The sequence below is a fragment of the Protopterus annectens genome, chromosome 4.part0 (assembly GCF_019279795.1).
Source record: "Protopterus annectens isolate FY-2018-M chromosome 4.part0, PAN1.0, whole genome shotgun sequence".
Classification (NCBI taxonomy): Eukaryota; Metazoa; Chordata; order Ceratodontiformes; family Protopteridae; genus Protopterus; species Protopterus annectens.
In genome coordinates this window covers 784,392,989-784,411,723 of record NC_056733.1, presented here as the reverse complement: position 1 = coordinate 784,411,723, position 18,735 = coordinate 784,392,989, and the positions used below count along the sequence as shown (strand labels likewise).

General features: G+C 42.4%; 1 protein-coding gene across 4 annotated transcripts in view; it reads left to right on the top strand.

Moving 5' to 3' along the window:
- TOP3B (DNA topoisomerase III beta) overlaps window positions 1–18,735 on the top strand; it is a 1,356,925-nt gene that overhangs the window by 882,097 nt on the left and 456,093 nt on the right. For all 4 annotated transcript variants that reach the window (XM_044068737.1, XM_044068738.1, XM_044068739.1 and 1 more), the window contains one exon: window positions 3,974–4,102. In XM_044068737.1, coding sequence (XP_043924672.1) covers window positions 3,974–4,102 — 129 coding nt within the window. The remainder of the gene's footprint in view (window positions 1–3,973; window positions 4,103–18,735) is intronic.

The window sequence follows — 18,735 nt, the reverse complement described above, 5'->3', positions numbered from 1 at the left end:
TGGAATATATATACCTGTCTCTCCAGCAGGTCCTGTTTATATCACAGGGAAAAGTTTAAGTCTTTAGAATGGGTAATTCTGGTGTTGTTTGTTTTGTGGATATGCAGGAGGTCCATGAGGGTGGGGTCTGACAAAGCCTTGCAAGCCAGGCATAGATATTCCCTCAGCAGCTTGTAGAAGACAGAATATAGGTATAGAGCTTTGTGGTGGTATGCATAGGACGTGTTACTTACTGTATTCTTTTAGTGAGGAACGTCTGTGAGCATTACATTTGTTGGATATGCCTAGTTAGGTACATACCAAAGGGTGCGTTATGCTCAGTGATTGGTCTGATGAATGCTGAATACACTGGAACAATTACTTCCTTTGATCTAGACGCCACACTTTTGTTTATACATTGTACAGCATAGAATTACATCCTCACTACTGTAGATACATGATGGTCAAAGGCTAAATTACTATGTATGTCCCCACTTCCCTGACAACTGGGTTGACTCTAAGGGTTGTGCTATTAATAATGATTGTTACCATGGGTGGATGACTTCTAGAAAGATACTATTATGCATTTCTTGGCATTTAGTTTTAGCCCATGGCTATAACACAAGTTATTTGTCTGTGTCATCTCTTGCTAGAGAACATTAGTGCCAGTGGGTAATTCTGTGACTGCTCTTAATTTTCAGTTGTCTGCAGATTTGGTCAGCCAGAGGTCTTTGACATTGGCCTTGACTTCAGAGAAGTAAATGCCAAAAAGGAGCGATCCCACCTCTGATCCCTGAGGGACTCCACTAATGACTGGCCTGTTTGTAGAGGAAGACTCCCCAATTCTAACTTCCTTGGTCCTGTCTGTGGGCCAGCTGGGTGACATAAGGGTTTATATCTAAACTGTTGTTTGTCAACAGTACCCAACTGGGATATTGTGTCAGATGCCTAGGCCATGTCAAGGTAAGCAGTGTGAACTGTTTTGATCTCATCCATTGTTTTGCTTATCTTCTCAAAGAAACCCACCAGGTTGAGTAGACATGACCTGCCCTTAATTAAACCATATTGGGCGGGGTCCATTTTCTGGAGGGTTGCTATTTCATTATTGATCATTTCCATGATAATTCTTTCTATGGCTTTGCATATAAGATGAGTGAGACTTATGGGTCTTAGTTTGTAGGATCTGTAGATGACCCACATTTGTGCAGAGGGATGACTGTTGCTGTTCTGCATTCATTAGGCACAAAGCCTTTTTGGAGACTACAGTTAAATAGCTATTTCAATGGGACTGATAGGTCATGTTTCATGCTATTTTGAGGGCATCTTGAGATATTGTGTGGGCCCATCGATGCAGTGCTTTTGGCTTTTGAGGACCTCTTCCCTACTGATAGTAGGGAAGTGATATATAATGTTTTTTCCTGAGGGGGAGGTTGAGGGAGAGAGATGGGTAAAGTTAGAGATGAATTTGTCTGCCAGTAGATTTGCTGTATTTTCTGGCTCAATATAGGTGGCTACAATAACAAGCTCTGTCCACAATTGTATATTGCCTTTGAGGTAGTAGACATGGCTAAAGAATGCCTTGTGGCTGTTCTTGGTCTGTGAGGCCAAATTTACCTTAAATTTTGCTTTGGTAGATTTTATTTTTCCTGTGAGGAGTTTGTTTAGTTTGATGAGAGTTTTTTTATTTTGCTGGATTGTACATCAGCTAATTTTTGCCATGAGTTTCTTCCTTCTGTTATAGAACCTATTGTTGTGATTCCACCAGGGTGCCTTGATTTTAATTTGTTTTTTTTTGCTTATTCCTGATAGATACAGCTTCCTCTTTGCAGCTTTTGACATGCTTGTATAGGGTTTCCGTGAACAGTTCCACATAAGCAGAACTATTCTCAGGGTTTATGGGGGCTTGAAATATTGCCAAGTTATCACTTAATAGTAGGAAGTTAGCCTTAGAGAAGTTACTGAACATTGCAAGGTTAGCTGTGGTTCTGGATTTTATTTTTTTATTTCAAAGGAGACCGTTTTGTGGTCTGACCTTACCAGAGAGGATTACACTAGGGGAGTGTGCAGCACTCTCCAGTATTAGTTAGGACCAGATTCAGTATGTTTGCACCAGTGTTTGTGGTATTGACAGTCTGGTCCAGGGACTTTGTGTTTAAAAAATCCAAGAATCTCTGTGCCTGCATGTTTGGAGTCATGTATGATTCCCAGTTTATAGTGGGATAATTAAAGTCGCCCATGAATATGGTATTTGGTTGCATGTTGAGTGTTTGCAGTAAGCTTAAATACTTGTTATGGATTTCCTAGGCCATTGACCTATAACTTGCAAGAAAGTGGTATGTGATTTTGCCTATGGTGATTTGAATGTGAAGAAGTTCAAGTGCATTGTCCTGTTTGACCAGCCTTGAGGTATATTTATTTTTGATGTAAATTGAGACACCTTCACTTTTAGTCTGTGTAGTAGCTGGTCTAAATGTGTGGAAGGGAATTATAGCCTTGTATTATTGGTATGCTCGCCACGGCTTTAAACCATGTCTCGGTGGCTGCACAGGCATCAGCATTTTCTAGGGTGAAGAGAGCTTGTAGGGAGTGAAGTTTTTTTGTTTAGACTCCTATTATTAAGCATTAATGTCTTTATATTTTCTTAGTTTTGAGTTGTTATATTGAAAGTACTTTCAGTTTGGCATTGCCTTAAAAAGGCAGTATGGTAAAGGACAATGTTATAGCTAATATTTGAAAGCCCAGCAGGTAGAGGTATAGGCCATCCCTGGCAAAGCAGTGTGGTCCTTTGGCCATCTTCTTCCAAGATGACAAATATTGCACCCCTTAGAATGACACCAGAAAGTAATCCAGTTATTAAAGTCAGTCATCATCTGTTCTCCTTGGAGAATGTAAAATGCTGCCCAATGCTAGTCTCCATGATGTCTGTCTTCTTAGAGTCTACATTTACAACCACTTGGACTGTGTCTGAGTCCTACTGGTATTTGTGGTCCAGTGATGTGAGTGCATGCGAAACTTGGCAGATCCTAGCCCATGATAAGCAAATGACCATGACTTTCTCCTTACTCAGCCTTGTGAGAGGAACATCAGTGTGTCTCACAATGGAGTCTCCAATGACCAGAATTTTGGACTGTGTGATGTTTTGCCTTATTGGCTTAGAAGTAGAGGCTCCACGAGCTGTGGCTGTATCTGTTGGTGGGTGCTATTTTGAAAGAGTGTATTCAGGGCTACTGAAGGTATTTATGTGTATTTCATCTGTTGGAGGGTTTGGGGGTTTATGAAGGTTACATTTAGGTACCTCAACATATGTGGATCTGTTTGTTTGCTTTGTACTGTGTGTGATGAGTACAGAATGTTTACTACTGACAACCTGACTGACATTAGGAGTGATTTTATGTCTCCAGTGACATTGTGTAAATACATCTTTCACATACCTTATCAGTTTGTACTGAGCTCCATTGGAGGGAATAAGTGAAAAACATGCCAACAGGGTGGAAGAATGGGAAAATGTTAATTACTGTGTGACTTACAAGAGAGAACTCTGGGCTCTTTCGTAGTTTAAATATGCAACTGAAAGCAGAATACAATTAAAACACAATGTAAATAAAGTGCACTACAATATACAAAACAGAATCAGGCAGTGAATCAATACAAATTACAAGAAAGCAGAAACTAACTTTTCCCTCACAGCAGTCTATGTCAGAGCGTGAGTGAATTTTTCCAGTAAAGCAAAATAATTTTGTTTAATTTGCCCATTGATCACAGCAACTTTTCTGTTTTTATATTCTATACCACTTGGGGACTGCTTTGTGTTGTGTTATTGTCTATACAATGTTGTGTCACTTTACAAGGCTGTATAAAAAATCCATTTGCTATACAGTTGGCATTCAGTACTAATATGTGGTCTATAAATGATGGCGGGGAAATAGTGTACTAAATGGTATTCTTTAGCAAACTTTGAGACTCAGTAATGACACTGCAAATCTTGTGTTACTAGGAACGGATGCTAGCATTCCAGTACACATTAACAACGTCTGTCAGCGAAATTATGTGACTGTTGAGACTGGCCGTAGGCTGAAGCCCACCAATCTTGGCATAGTTCTTGTTCATGGGTACTACAAGATAGGTGAGTGATAATTTAGAATTTTATTCTGTTTTAAGATAAGCTGAGTAACACAACACCCTGTTTTCCACCAGTGGCTTAATATGAAGTTGTGCATTAGCTGTAGAAGTGAGATGTAGTGTACCGTTATACTTATCAGCTGTTACTCAGGGGTATGACACAGAAATAAACCTAAGCTGCTGCATCACTTTCATAGTGTAATGTGGTGCTTTGTGTGAATGCTGCAGCTGTTTTTATTGCATGGTTGCAGTGCATGAGTTTGGCAGTAAGATAGTCATACATTGCGCTTATTGTTTAAATTAGAGCCCTGTTTCATCTTCTTTGCATGCATTCTGGTTAAGTATATTGGATGAAGCAGAACAGTTGGATTCTGTCAATCCTCAGAGATTGTTTATCACACTTATAACCTATGGACATCTACAGAATTTGTATCTGCTGTAGAACTGATGTGATATTCAGGGATGCCAAGTGATAAATTGCTTTAGGATTTGTGTGGATGGACAAGTGTACCCCACACCTCCTACTTGTCAGGGTCTTACAGAAACAGGTGTAGAATTTAGGATGAATTATGTTAGAAAGCTGCTTTGGGCTTTGTGGTTCATTGCATTGCACATATGTATATCAGTTTAAAAGGTACTGACAACAGGTCTGATACGTCGGTCTTTCTCCGGAATCATCATCATCTTCTTTCAGCTGTTCCCATTAGGGGTTGCCATAGCGGATCACCTGTTTCCATTTCTTCCTGTCCTCTGCATCTTGCTCTGTCACACCAACCACCTACATGTCCTCTCTCACCACATCCATAAACCTTATCTTAGGCCTTCCTCTTTTCCTGTTACCTGGTAGCTTCATCCTTAGCATCTTTTTCCCAATATACTCAGCATCTCTCCGCAGCACATGTCCAAACCAATATAATCTTGCCTCTCTGGCTTTGTCTCCAAACCTTCCAACCTGAGCTGACCCTCTAATATACTTATTCCTAATCCTGTCCACCCTCATCACACCCAGTGCAAATCTTAACATATTTAACTTTGCCACATCCAGCTCAAACTCCTGCCTTTTTGTCAATGCCACTGTCTCCAACCCATATAACATAGCTGGTCTCACTACCCTCTTGTAGACCTTCCCTTTCACTCTTACAGGTAATCGTCTGTCACAAATCACTCCTGACACTCTTCTCCACCCACTCCATCCTGCCTGTACACTCTTCTTCACATCTCTTCTACACTCACCGTTACTCTGAACTATTGACCCCAAGTATTTAAACTCATCCACCTTCGCCACCTCTACTCCTTGCATCCTCACCATTCCTCTGTCCTCCCTCTCATTCACACACATATATTCTGTCTTAGTCCTGCTGACCTTCATTCCTCTTCTCTCTAGAGCATATCTCTATCTCTCCAGGGTCTCCTCCACCTGTTTGCTACTCTCACTACAGATCACAATGTCATCTGCAAACATCATAGTCCACGGGGACTCCTGTCTGATCTCGTCTGTCAACCTGTCCGTCACAATTGCAAATAAGAAAGGGCTCAGAGCTGATCCTTGATGTAACCCCTCCTCCACCTTAAACGCATCCGTCGCTCCCATCGCAGACTTCACCGCTGTAACACAACCCTCGCACATATCCTGTACCACTCTTACATACTTCTTTGACACTCCTGACTTCCTTATACAATACCCCAACTCCTCTCTAGGCACCCTATCATATGCTTTCTCTAAGTCTACAAAAACACAATGCAACTCCTTCTGACATTCTCTGTACTTCTCCATCAACACTCTCAGAGCAAACATCGCATCTGTAGTGCTCTTTCCCAGCATGAAACCATACTGCTGATCACTAATCATCACGTCCCTTCTTAACCTAGCTTCCACTACTCTTTCCCATAACTTCATGCTGTGACTGATCACTTTAATCCCTCTGTAGTTACTACAGCTCTGCACATCACCCTTATTCATAAAAATCGGTACCAAAACACTTTTTCTCCATTCCTCAGGCATCCTCTCCCTTTCCAAGATTTCATTAAACAATCTGGTTAAAAACTCCACTGCCATTTCATCTAAACACCTCCATGCTTCCACAGGTATGTCATCTGGGCCAACAGCCTTTCCATTCTTCATTCTCTTCATAGCTATCCTTACTTCCTCCTTGCTAATCCATTGTATTTCATGATTCACTATCCGTACATCATCCAACCTTCTCTCCCTCTCATTCTCTTCATTCATCAACCCCTCAAAGTACTCTTTCCATCTCCTCAACACACTCTCCTCTCTGGTGAATATGTTTCCCTCATTATCCTTTATCACCTTTACCTGCTGCACATCTTTCCTAGCTCGGTCCCTCTGTCTAGCCAATCGGTACAGGTCCTTTTCTCCCTCCGTAGTGTCCAACCTTTCATACAACTCTTCATATGCCTTTTCCTTAGCCTTCACCACATCTCTCTTTGTCATGCACCTCATCTCCTTATACTCCTGTCTACTTTCTTCATCTCTCTGACAATCCCACTTCTTCTTTGCCAACCTCTTTGTCTGTAAACTCTCCTGTACTTCCTCATTCCACCACCATGTCTCCTTGTCGTCCTTCCTCTGTCCAGTTGTGATACCAAGCACCTTTCTAGCCGTCTCCCTTACTAGCTCTGCTGTAGTTACCCAGCTATTTGGTAACTCTTCACTGCCATCCAGTGCCTGTCTTAACTCATCCCTGAACTCCACCTCGCAATTACCCTTTTTCAATTTCCACCATTTGATCCTTGGCACTGCCCTCACACTCCTCCTCTTCTTCTTGATCACCAATGCCATCCTACAAACCACCATCCTATGCTGCCTAACTACACTTTCTCCAGTTACCACTTTACAGTCTCCAATCTCCTTCAAACTGGCCCTTCTACATAAGATATAATCCACCTATGTGCATCTTCCTCCACTCTTGTATGTCACCCTATGCTCCTCCCTCTTGTTAAAATGCGTATTCACCACAGCCATTCTTTTTGCAAAATCCACTACCATCTGACCTTCTGCATTCCTTTGTTTAACACCATGCATACCCATCACTTCCTCATCCCCTCTGTTCCCTTCACCAACATGCCCATTGAAATCTGCTCCACTCAACACTCTCTCACTCCTGGGTACAGTCATCACCACTTCATCCAGTTCACTCCAAAATTTTTCTTTCTCATCCATTGCACACCCAACTTGTGGAGCATATGCACTAACAACATTCATCATTACACCATCAATTTCTAGCTTCATAAACATCACTATATCCGACACTCTTTTCACCTCCAAAACACTCATAGCATACTGTTCCTTCAGAATAACTCCTATGCCATTTCTCCTTCCATCCACACCATGATAAAACAATTTGAACCCACCTCCGATACACCTAGCCTTACTCCCCTTCCATCTGGTCTCTTACACACACAATATACCAACCTTCCTTCTGTCCATCATATCAGCTAGCTCTCTCCCTATACCAGTCATACTGCCAACATTCAGAGTTCCGACCCTCACTACCACAGTCCTAGCCTTTCCCCTCTCTTCCTGCCTTCGACCATGTCTTCTGCCTCTTCTCCTCCTTCGGCCAACAGTAGCCCAATTTCCGCCAGCACCCTGTTGGATAACCGTATTGGTGGTGGTCATTGTTAACCCAGGCGTCAACCGATTCGGTATGGAAATATTTACTGGTGTCTGCATGAAATGATTTGGTGAAGTTTTACGCCGGATGCCCTTCCTGACTAAACCCTCCACATTTATCCGGGCTTGGGACCGGCACAAAGAAATGCACTGGCTTGAATATACAAACATATTCTAAAAATAAAATAAATAAAAACAAGCAAGGACAGCTTGAATACCCTTCCACTAAAACTTAGCTATGATCATATGTAATCATCTTATAAGGAATGAGGTAAAAGTGACTTGGATGTTCTTTATAAAGTAGATTAATTTAACAATTTTGGTGGTTGATGTATTTAATTTTATATTATTTTAAAAGAAAAAAAAACAAATTCCATTTTGGCATAGCACCCTCTATAATACAAAAGTTGAAACGTGCAGCATTGGTGAGAATACCTAATAAGCAAAGGAATGTGGTGGTAAGGGGGTTCAGTATGGTTTTATTTTTGTACCTGAATACAGACAGAGCAGCAGCTGATCATCTTCCAGGTAATATCATTGTAATAGTAAATTATTAACATTTGGGCTTATTCATCTCATTTACTCAGTGGTTTTGTATTCCCTGTGAAGAGCAGTGCAGTCTTTGCTGTTGAAGGTGCCGACATATGCATTGTCAGACTCCCTTGCTTATACCACATTGTTTATTTATTTCATTATTTCCTTTGTTAGCCAAGTTGGCGGACTTGTCACAAATAGCATTTTCAGCCATGACTCTGGTGATATAATCAGTCACAGAGCACTGAAATTGCTAAAAACACTTGATGTAACAGTCATGAAGTTGCATTAGTGTAAACTTTTTTTATTGCAAAATTTTAACTTTATTAAGTCATAAAGAGAGATAGTGAATGCATTTTAACAAATAATCAGTCCTATCAATTGGCCTTTTTTATATCCTCATATACTTTTTACAACCCTAAAACTCCATTCTCATTGTTCATTTTTGTAGTACTTTTCAGTCTTTACTCAGTACAGATATTCCTTCAGATGATACTCCCTCCACCTATTTATTAAGTGGAAGCTTCATTGCCCATGCTCAGAGACCAGGTCATCCTTTTATTCAGTATATTTTGTTTAACCTTAGGATCCTTTGTTGAATATTCAAAGTCATGGTTTTGTTGCATTACTGCCGGTGCTGTAACTTACTTCTGTTGAACTGTTACAGCCTTCTTTTTGTTGCTCACATCAAAAGATTAAACAAAGTTTCTGATCAGCCCAACAAAGTTAAGTCTCCTTTACTTGGAATAAAATAGTCAATGTTAGAAATGTTGGTTAGGCCATGTACACCATACAGATTCTAGCATTCAAATCTGTAACTGTTGAGAATTTCACAGTCCCAAATTATTTGCATTCAGTCCCCAGCTTGTCTTTTTTACCTCTCCAACAGCAAGGAGAGAGAGAGGGAAACATCTTTGACAGCCTAGAAGTTGTATAAAATACTTTAACAAGCATTACTGTTCAGTCGAACGCTCTGGACCTAGTGGTATGCCTAGCAATAGTTACTAACTTTTGTAATCTGTGTATTTAGACTCCACTGCCATTCCAGTTTAAATGTATTCATTGATAACTTGCCTGATACCCAGCACAATTTTACATGGTTGACTAACCACCCCGTCTTGACTTGTGATTTTGTTCTAATTACATTTAGCAAGTTAAACCACAGGGGCTAATCTCTTTTCTTCAACATGTCAAGTATGATTTGTTTAAAAACTGTAGTCAGCTACCTAAATAATTCTTTAAGACATCTGCGTTCCTGATATCTAATAAAATTGTTCCTGTCATAAGGGCTTACCTGCATTCATCATCTGCACCCAGTAAATTAAATGTTGATATTTTCTAATTTACTGTTCATGTCCATTCTTAGACATCTCCACCTTATTTATGTTTACTGGTAATGTTTCTTTCTTCCATCTTTCTAATTTTGTATTCTTCATTGCCCACCTTGTTCCTCTTTAAATCTGTACTGTCGCCACTAAATCCTCTTTGCCCTACTTCCGTCTTTTTCCCATTCAGCATCATATACAGCCCCCTAACCCTCCTATATGCCTTAATATTCTGCCTTTCTTGGCAGATCAGTCAACCTGCCAAAAATTAACTAAGGATTCTAAGACTGAATTTAGGTTTGCTGACAGGACGTACCTTGGAAGTGGACAACAAGATGGTAGGAAGGACACTGGATATCCTACTTACCCAGGAGACAAGATAGGAGGGCAGTGCATAAAAGCCATTTAGCTTAGGATCCAAAGACTACTACTCAGGATGACAGACTAGAAATGGTATGTGAATTCTAGTAAGAGACATCTGACAACAGTGAGTGATGTCACCAGAATTAGTGACAGATTCATTGTAGTCAGACTTCAGTGTATAGATAGTGTAGTAGTCATAGAATCAGCATATGCACAGCAGGGTTTGGTCTGTGAGGAAAAGTGTGCATTCTGATAGCACTTGCAGGACCTTCTAGATCAAGAGTGATAAAATGAGTTGGCATTCATAATGGGGAACCTAGGTGCTCATATCAGAACAGACAGAGCAGAATATGAACACTTCCTCAGTCCACATTCATGGAGCAGCAGAAATAAAGAAGGATAGGCCATTCTAGACTTCTTTCTAGCCATCACATGATTTGGCAAGAGAGACAATAACAAGCTCACATTACAAGAATGATCTACATGTACTTCAGGCAGATGCCTTTTTCGTAAGGAAAGGTCACTGGAGTGAAATCTGAGATTGCAAAGTCTTCCCAGTATAAATCACTGGTGGCCACAGCCAGCTGCAAGCAGTGGTTAGAGCAGTCTCTGTGGTCCAAGAGAGAGACTAGGATGTTCTTTGTGTTTCAATGTTGCAGTCATCACATTTGGGTTATCCTGCCAGGGGTAGCCCTCAATCGGCCCGAATACCAGAGGCTTAGTATTTTTGCGTCAGTTGCTGTCACTCCAGGACTGACGTCAGGTTATCAGTGGTATAAAATCAGGCAGCCGACGCCATTACATCAGTCTTTCTTGCCGAGGAGCCCGAATGCCAGTCGCACGAGTGACGGTCGGCCGCTACCCGAGTTTTTGTTTCCAAATTGTTCTAAAGCTAAGTGCCCCATTGGGGATCCTTTTTTCTTGCTCTAACCGATGTCAGAAAAAGTTAACAATTGTCTCATCTGTGGAAAGCAAATACCACACCGAGCCTTCCATTCTTACTGTGTCACCTGTTTTAGGCCCAAACCACAAAGTCCCCCGCTGTCACTTTTGTGCTTTGTTCAACGCCAGAACTATACATAGTCAGGCCCTTATTGTAGCTAGATATTTTCTCTCTCATTCCTCTAATTCCAATATGGCTTTGGTAAGCCATCCGACTACCGCTCTTCCAAAAAAACGTAAGGATAAGACAGAGAGTCCTGGATATTGTGGATGATGTTTTTATGGAATCCAGTCTGACTCTTGACACTCTTCCTCCTGTTCCCAGGAAACCAAGGTCATTTCTCAAGGACCTAAAGGAATCAAAGCAACTTCAGCTAAGAATCCCACCCCCTCAGATATGGATTCCCGAGTATTAGACAGATGGGGTAAAAAAGTATACACCTCGCTACTCTTGCTATTAGAGCATTAAACTGTCAGTTCCACATGCTGAAATATCAGCAACATACCATGGAACTCCTCAAACAAAAATATCTTCTTTTCCTGCTTGTGCAAAAAATATAAGAATTACAAGAGTTAATGCATTCTGCAAGTAAAGTAACTAAGCACACTTACAATGTGGTTTTGATGCCCTAGAAGCATCTTGCAGGGCAGCAGTCACCGTTCTGTCCTTAGAAGGCATGCTTGGCTAAAGGAACAGACCTTGCCAGACCATGTCAAATCCATATTATTGGACACACCCTTGAACAAAAACAACTTAGTTGGCACCAAGGCAGAAAAGGCCTTAAAAAAGATGGAAGAAAAAGCAAAATCTATGCAGACAGTAAAAGACTTCTTACAGGTCCAGTCACCGAGGTTCAGTAGGTATTGCCCCTCCAAGCACTGGTCCTTTCCTGCCCCCTCCAAGCCAGCTCAGCCCAGACCCAGGGGAAGCAGACCCCCCCCCCCAGACAACAGCCCCAGGGAATGCAGAGATCTAAGAAATGGAGTTCCTCCTCTTCAAAAACAGGGAGTGCCAAGTCACCCCCTTATGGTAAGAACTCACAATGACTTTACACTTCCACCCTCTACCTCTGCCTACCTGCTTGTTGCCCCTAGGAGGAAAACTTTCCTTCCACGCAAGCAACTGGGCCACCATTACCAAAGACCACTGGGTCCTCAACATAGAACAGAGAAGTAAATAGTGTGAGAAGAAATAGCCAGGGAATTGTTATGGCTAGGCTTGTATAGGCCCAAGGGCTGATAGCCTAGTACCACCCTATGAACCTATAGTGTCCCAGGGATACAGATTGTATTTTCACACTCCGCCAACCCCAAAAGGGTTCCCGGATCTTCCTCCAAACCAGTGGGCAGAGGCCAAAAAGTAAGTCCTTTTCCTGCTCTCCATGAGGGCAATACAGCATGTTCCTGCAGAACAGATAGGCCAAGATTTCTACTCTAGACTCTTCCTGGTACCCAGAAAAGAGGGCACATGGTGCCCCATCCGCGATCTGTCCACTCTAAACACCCTTCTGGTGATACTAAGATTCAAAATGCTCACCCTCCAGCAGCTTTTACCAATGCTTTCCAAGGATGCCTGGTTAGCCACCCTAGACCTAAAAGAGGCCTACCTACTCATCCCAATCAGAGAATCATGCAGGAAATACCTACGTTTCAGGGCAGGATCTATGCATTTTTAGTTCTCTCGCTTCCCTTTGGCTAGTCCTCTGCTCCCAGAGTTTGCCCATACTTAGACGACTGCCTGATTCAGGCAGACAGTCAGGAAAAGCTGCTTACAGCACCTGACCTTTTGACCTCCCTGGAGTATACTGTCAACGAAAAGAAATCAAAACTAGTCCCCACACGAAAAATTGTATTCCTGGGAGCAAGCCTGGACACAGCATCCCAGATGGCATTCCTTACTCCAAAAACACAAGCCTACCTGACAGGCTACTTCTCTCAACTAACCCCCAGAAGCCAGTTATCCACAAGGAAAATCCTGCAAGCTCTAGGGTTCATGGCCTCCTGGATTCTACTCATTCCATATTTCAGACTGCATGTGAAGAAACTACAGTGGTACCTAAAAAGCCTTTGGTGTCAACACTCTCAAGACCTAGAAACTATCATACCAGTGATTCCTTGTCTAAGGAAAGATTTTCTTTGGTAGGCAGCAGCATGCAACCACAACAAGGGACTTCCCTTCTCACAACCCCACGCCGCCCAGACCCTCACCACAGATGCATCAGACTGTGCCTGGGGTGCACACTTGGACAGCAGGTGCATTCAGGGCCATTGGAGCCCAAATCAAATACATCTGTACATCAACCAAAAAGAGATGCTAGCTGTTCAGCATGCCCTGACCATTTTCAGGCCCCTACTCTCCCTGGGGCCTCTACTGATCAATACAGACAACACCACAGTGATGTGGTATATCTTCAAGCAGGGAGGGACTCACTGTTATCCTCTCTGCAGGTTCGCCATGAACCTTTGACACACGGCCTCAGCCATGCACCTACACCTGCTAGCACAATTCCTGCCAGGCTTCCTAAACTCTCTGGCAGACAGCTTAATTAGAAACCTGCTAGACCCACAAGAGTGGCAGCTGCACCACAGGACCTTCACCCTTGTAACCCAGAAATGGGGCACCCCAAAGGTGGATCTCTTTGCCTCTCACTCCAATCATCAACTCAGCAAATTCTGCACCAGGGAACCTCACAGCAAGGCATGGAAAGTGGATGCTCTATCCTTCTAGTGGATAAACATCTTGGTCTATGCATTTCCCCCCTCTACCACTCATTTCAAGGGTACTATTCAAAATAAGGGAGGAAAAAACGAGGGCAGTCCTGATTGCCCCAGAATGGCCATGCCAGCACTGGTACCCACTGCTGTGCAGCCTGTCACCCCTGCCACCACGGCACCTACCTCAGTTCCCAACACTCCTGACCCAGAGGAATAGAGAATTCATGCATCCCCAATTGCAGACCCTCAACCTGGCAGCCTGGCTTATTCACTGACCTCTCCTCAAGCTGCCAGCCTAAGGAAACAAGTCCTAGATGCTATACTTAAGGCCAGATGCCCCAGCACTAGAAAATCCTATGCTGACAAGTGGAAAAGGTTTTGCATCTGAATCCAAGCTAAGGGAGCCGGTACGGCACAGCCCTCCCTACCTCTCATCCTGGATTACCTAGCAGACCTACTACACAGGGGTCTGTCCTTCTCTTGTATTAAAATTCATGCCTCTGCCATCTCTGCTCATTACAGCACAGAGCCATCTCTCTTCTCACACCCTCTCATCAAACAGTTCCTAAGAGGTGTTAAAAACTTAGGCCACCCAGAAGAGTTCCTTCCCCAACTTGGGACCTTAACTTTGTGTTAGAAAAGCTCACCCTATCCCCCTTTGAACCTGCAGCTACAGCAGAGTTACGATTCCTCTCTTGGAAGACAGCCTTGCTTCCGGCCATCTCTTCATGTAGAAGAGTATCAGAGCTACAAGCACTCATGGCTGTAGAACCCTTCATTATTTTCCATGCAGGGTCTCCCTCAGGACTAACCCATCCTTCATGCCTAAAGTGATGTCCAGTGTGGCTCTCAACCAATCCATTCATTTGCTCACCTTTTTCCATAACCCACAAAACAAGGAGGAAAGGATTCTGCATTCTCTAGATGTGCACAGACAGCTCAGATTCTATCTGGACAGGACTAAATCTTTTAGAAAAAAATGATCATTTGCTAGTCAGCTTCAAGGCAGGGGCAGAGGGCAAGGCCATATCCAAACAAACAATCTCCAAATGGATAGCACACTGTATCCATTTCTGCTACAAATAGCACGGGAAACCACCCCCAAAGGGGGTCAGGACACATTCCACCAGGGCAACCTCTACCTCTGCAGTTTTTCTCAGAGGGGTCCCCACCAGGGTAATACTGGAGGCTGCAACATGGACATCTGTTCATACCTTCATCAAGCACTACCACCTGCCTAGCTTCTCCAAATCCAGGGCAGGCTTTGCCACCGCAGTCTTGCAGGGCATCCTAGCCAGCCCCCAGTCTTCTTGACTGCCTCCACCCTTTTCTTCAGCTTTAGGAATCAACCCAAATGTGATGACTGCAACAGTGAAACACGAAGAACATAGTACAGTTGTGTACACTTACCATAAATGTAGATGTTCGAGTGTATTCACTGTTGCAGTCCTGGTTTCCCTCCCTCCATCCCCCTTGTCTCTCTCTCTCTCTCTCTCTCTTCCTCTCTCCTTACAGGGAATTTTGGTATTTACTTTCTTTTGGTGGTGTTCTTCCACCATAACCTAGCTCCCTATTTGGGGGCTCCTGACAGGGAAAGAAAAACTGATGTAATGGCATCAGCTGCCTGATTTTATACCACTGACGACCTGACGTCAGTCCTGGAGCGACAGCAACCGATGCAAAAATACTAAGCCTCTGGTATTCGGGCCGACTGAGGGCTACCCCTTGCAGAATAAGCCAAATGTGATGACTGCAACAGTGAATACACTCGGACATCTACATTTATAGTAAATGTACACAACTGTACTTTGTAGACCTGGAAGTTGACTGGAATGACATTACAAGAGTTCAAGGAATTACTCTGGATTCTAGCTCCTCAGGAAGAAGACAAAAAGGCAGAATTTAAAAAAAATGCAGTGTCTTACAGCAGTTTCTGTGGAAATCATAGAACTGATATATGACCAAGCCAGACATTTTATTTATTTATTTTATTGACATTTGGTGCCTGGGAAAGTCCGACTGGGTCAGAAACCCATTTTCAGTGGAGGCCCAGGGAGAAAAGCTCCAAACATGTACAAAATACAAAGCATAGCAGTTAATAAGAGTAATATCAAATATTAGACAAATTGTAGGTTTGTACATAGTTGTAAGTTGTGCACATTAGGATAATTTTGCAAACGTTGATACAAGAAGAATACATATATATTGATGGTAAATTGAACTGGCACATCAAATAATTGGTGAGTTTTTTTGTTTTAGAGTTAGTGACGGAAGAATAAAGTTGTTATATAGGTTATTAGGATTTACTGAGTTAGATGACATGGTTATTGTTTCTTTGAGTTATGTGGTTAGTTTCTATTTGAGGTGAAATTGGGTACATAAGGAAAGCTTGTGGTGGAACCCAGAAGTCCAGGAAATTATCAAAAGAAAGAAGGCATACATGAAGACGTGGCTGGAAGGAAAGATGAGCCAGGTTAAGAAGGAATATTTTTTGGCTAAAAAAGAGGCTAAGAGATAAGTCAGAATAACTAAGAATAAGGCATCAGAAAAAAAAGTCAACCAGTTTTTGAAAAGAGGATGAACAGATGCCACAAAGAAACTCTCTCAGATTGTAAAGCAAAGGTAGAAAGATAAATACAGAATATAAAATCCTAGGTATGTAATATGTTATAAAATTTTGTAATGTACCAATTTCTACTGTAAATATCTTTGTCTTGTCCTATTTGGTTGTTGTTTGTGGAGCTTTTCTCCCCAGGCCTCCGTTGAAAATGGACATATCCAGCTGGACTAGCCCGGTCAACAAATGTAAAATAAATAAAATAAAATAAATAAAGAAGATTTTCAGCTGATGCTGTTCATAATGGATGCCAACAACAGTCTGCTCACCAGTCCACAGGACATCAAAGGTGGATAGGAGTACTTTGAACAGCTTCTGAATGAAGAAAAATGCAGAGAAGATGTATTCCACCATGCGCAGCCTAGAGTGAAGAGCGACGAAGAAAGAAGTAAGTACTGCTCTAAGGAAAATTGCAGGCTTAGATGAAAGCACAGCAGATATTATCAAGATGTTTGGTGAGTTAGAGAAGAAATGGCTCCTGAAGGGTTCTCATTGCTGCATAAAGAAAGTGTATCCCAGATGACTGAAGACTAAACACTCTGGTGCCAGTGTTCGACAACAAATGGAACATTCACAACTGTGAGCAGTACAGAGTATCAAACTCTAGTCACACTGCATGAAAGTGCTGGAGTGGGTGATTGAAAAATGAACATGCAGATTAGTAGAAAAAGATATGAGATGAGTAGTTTGAATACAGATCAAGATACAACATAACCAACCCTGTGATTGCAGTGAGACGGGTAGTGGAGAAGAAGCTGAAAGTTAGGAAATAGCCAACTGGGCATTCCTAGACTTGGAGAAAACATGACAAGGTCTTGAGAAAACTGATTTGAGCAGTCCTGTAATGGTTCAAAGTCCCAGAAACATTGGCAGAATTAATAGCCTGTGTAAAGTGACCCATTGATACAAGCAGAAATAGTGTTTGGACTCTCAGAGGGGTTTCCAGTGGCAGTGGGGGGGGGGGTGTATCACGGTTCACCTCTGAGACCACTACTTTTCATATTGATGATGGACTACATTAGCAGTCAGGTTGGAAAGGACAGATTACCAGCATTATGAGCTCACTCTGACACTGAAACTTCAATAAATGACTGAAATGGAATGCAAAACTGAAGGCACATGGGAAGACATTTGGTATGGCAGTCACTTAGGGCCTCAGAAGAAGCCGAAAATTGAGATAGAAAGGAAGTTAGTTGGACAGGTTAACAGCTTCATTTATCTGGGAAGGGTAGTGAGGAGAGGGGAAATCTGAATGACTTCAGGGCTAGAATCAGAAGTTTTGCAGCCAACTGGCACAGAGTGTTTGGAGTAGTGTGCAACAGAAGGTTGACAAAGAAAAGTACAGATCAGTGGTGTGATGGGTGCGCTGTATCTGTAGCATAGCTAGGATGGGGCGAGAGGAGCAAACTTCCGTGGGTGGAAAGTGTTGGGGTGGCATAATCAGCTGATCTCTCTTTAGTGCAGCACCAGCTTTAAAATCCGATATTGCATTTGCAGTCAACTCTAAGTGTTATAGCAGTCTGTGTGTGGTCTAAACTCTAGCAACTGCTCACTGCACTGTAAAAAATATTTTTTAACTAAAACCTGAGAGGTGTAGCACTCCATGCAAGCAGGGCATAAACTGAAGCAAGCAGTTTGCTACAGTAAGCTTTTTTAAAACAAAAACATGAGTACCATAGAGCTCTGTGCAGGCAACTCTTTGCTACAAAGATTTTTTTTTAATAAAATATGTGTTGAAGGAGGGTTTGGGGCAGGACACAGAAATGGGACCTGAATGGGGCTGGTGTTGGGTGGGTGTGTCATGCATCTGGCTACCTGGTTGGTGTGCCAGTAGATGGAATGTCCATGTATTTTGCTCATCAGTGGAAGACCTTGAGGGTATGTAGATCTAAATGCAATAAGCCCATTGCTTACAATATAGGGTTCAGTTTGTTACAATGATGTGGGGGTTTTCTCCTCTTCACTTGAAGACCTGAGGGAGTGGGGAGGTGGTTCATAGTACTGGCCTGGGGTGCTGGTTGAACTAGCTACATTTTTGCTCTGTATTGTACAGAAGTTTGGGCAGCGAACACAGAAGAGTTGTGGAAGCTTGAGATAGTGAAGATGAAGCACCTAAGATGAGTGGTAGGATGTACATTGTAGGACAGATGAAGAAAAAAGGACATCAGAACTGAAAACAAAGTATTCCCAGTTGTAGAGACGATCAAGGAAACAGATTATGGTGGTTCAGTCACACATGCTGGAAAGCAGAACATGATTTGGTGAAGAAGATTTGGGAGGGAGAGGAAAAAGAGAAGAGGAAATGAGAGCATCTAGCTAAGACATGGATGGATTGCATGAGAGTAAACCTACACATTAAGGTATGATGGTCAAAGAAGGTAGGAGAGGGTGGCACTAAATAGAGAGAGACGCTGTGACAGTTGAAGCAGCACCCTGACCCAATGTAAAAAGATGTGAATAAAGGAGTTGTTGATTTCCAGCAACCTTAAAATTCAGTTTTCAAACCG